The 1,962-nt window shown below is 48.3% G+C and overlaps 1 protein-coding gene across 2 annotated transcripts in view; it reads right to left on the reverse strand.

The window, feature by feature from the left end:
- The window catches only part of SPATA17 (spermatogenesis associated 17), an 87,662-nt gene extending 85,708 nt beyond the window's left edge, over window positions 1-1,954 (reverse strand). For both annotated transcript variants that reach the window (XM_031060370.1, XM_005416149.2), the window contains exon 1: window positions 1,877-1,954. In XM_031060370.1, coding sequence (XP_030916230.1) covers window positions 1,877-1,944 — 68 coding nt within the window. In that variant the 5' untranslated portion in view covers window positions 1,945-1,954. The remainder of the gene's footprint in view (window positions 1-1,876) is intronic.
- Window positions 1,955-1,962: the final 8 nt, after the last annotated feature.

The following is a 1,962-nucleotide window of genomic DNA, read 5'->3' on the forward strand; positions in this document are numbered from 1 at the left end:
TTTCCCTAAATTGCCAGCTTAGGACACCTTATATGTCTCACATAAACAGAGTTCTGCATAAAGCACAACAGGAATGTTATTAAGATCAGAAAAACATTACTAAGACTTGTTGCTGTGCTGGGCTCTTTGAATCCTCTCATTTGCATTCCCAGCTGCAAATCTGAATTTTCTGAAAATAACGGATCATAGCCCATTCTTAAAAGGGAAACAATTCATTTTTGGAGAGCTCTGCCAAAAAAGAAATCCCCAAACAACAATCATGCTGCCCTCCAATGGATTTCCAGGTCTGGCTCAGACTGCTCTTTCTAACCTGAGATATGTGAAAAACAAGCATAGCCTCCTGCAACTGACATTTGTTTAGTGAACTGCTGTGTGTACAGCCACAAGAGTATGAGTGAAAGTTCAGGCAAAGAACAGAAAAACACAACACTGTACATGCAGGCAGGACTTGATCTCTGTAACTTTCAGTGATGTTCAGGAGCTTTGTTATTCATGCTAATGATGTTGTAATTAGATTCAAAAATAAATGATTCATTAATTAGTGAACAAAAAAACCCACAACTGTGCTAAACATGAATGGTGTTTTTTTATGTTTGAGCTTTTTCATTACAGATACAGGAACAGTGCAGCTGAATAAAAGGATTTATGGGACAAATCTCTGCAATATTTAAGTAAGTCCTACAACTTTCAATTTCCACAAACCTGGTCTGGGAAAAGTTGGCCACCACCATTCTGGGAGTCAGAAAACTCGGCACAAGCCATCCCAGTTGGTGAGGACAAGGGTAACAGATCTGATCTGATCTCTTTCAATTAACTTTAAATATATATATATATTTAAATATTAAAAAATAAGTAGTGTCTTTTCAAGAGGACAAACGTCCAGGCACAGTCACAGATGTGAGCCACGAGAGCAGGGACTCAGCGCTGGGCCCGCATGTCGAGGGACGCTCAGGGAAGAGCAGCACCTCTAGGGCGGGACAGAGGCGGGAGGCTCCAGAGGCGGGACCGGGGAAAGGAGGTCGGCTCCCGAGGAGGGAGAGGGCGGAACTTGCGAGGCTCGGCCCGTTTCAGGATTTTACAGAGGCTCCTTTTCCCTCAAAATTATCATGGGGCGGGAGGAGAGTGGGACACTCAGTGTTTTCTGTGTATAAACGGCCCCTTAAAGACGCTGCGCCACGTCTCATCAGATCGCTGTGGAAATATTGGGGAAAAGGCGATGGGTTGGTGCTCTCGGGAGGGATTTTAAAGCGAAATAGTTTCACAGAATCGTATAATCACAGAGTGGGTCAGGCTGGGAGGGAGCACAGTGGGTCATCTGGTCCAACCCCCCTGCTCAAGCAGGGTCATCCCAGAGCACAGGCCACAGGATTGTGTCGAGACGGTTCTTGAATATTTCCAGTGAGGAAGACTCCACACTCTCTGTGGTCAACCTGTTTCAGTGCTTGGTGACCTGCACAATAAAGTTGTTACTCATATTTAGATTGAACTTGCAATGCATCCAGTTTCTACCCATTGCCATTTGTCCTATTGCTTGGCACCGCCGAGAAGAGCCTGGTCCATCGTCGTCACAATTTCCCCTCATATACTTAGAGACACGGACGAGGTTCTCTTTCACTCGTCTCTTTTCGAGGCTCAACAGGCCCAGCTCCCTCAGCCTTTCCTCGTAAGAGGGGAGCTCCAGTTCCTTAATCATCTTCATAGCCTTCCACTGGGCCCTCTGCAGGAGCTCCGTGTCTCCCTGGTACTGAAGAGCCCAGAACCAGACAGTTTCCAGGGGAGCTGCCTCCATCGCGTTGCCGGAGGAGAGCGGGGCCCGTCCGCCCCAGCCCAGCATAAGGCGGTGCATCCCGCCCCACCACCGGCACGGCCCAAGTACCTGTTCGTAAGGAAATACTCCTCCCGGAGTCCCGCTAGCCTCTCCTGAAGCCGGGCCAGGGCGGCCATGCTGGCTCCCTCCCGCCG

This window comes from Geospiza fortis, unplaced genomic scaffold (assembly GCF_000277835.1).
Source record: "Geospiza fortis unplaced genomic scaffold, GeoFor_1.0 scaffold41, whole genome shotgun sequence".
Classification (NCBI taxonomy): Eukaryota; Metazoa; Chordata; class Aves; order Passeriformes; family Thraupidae; genus Geospiza; species Geospiza fortis.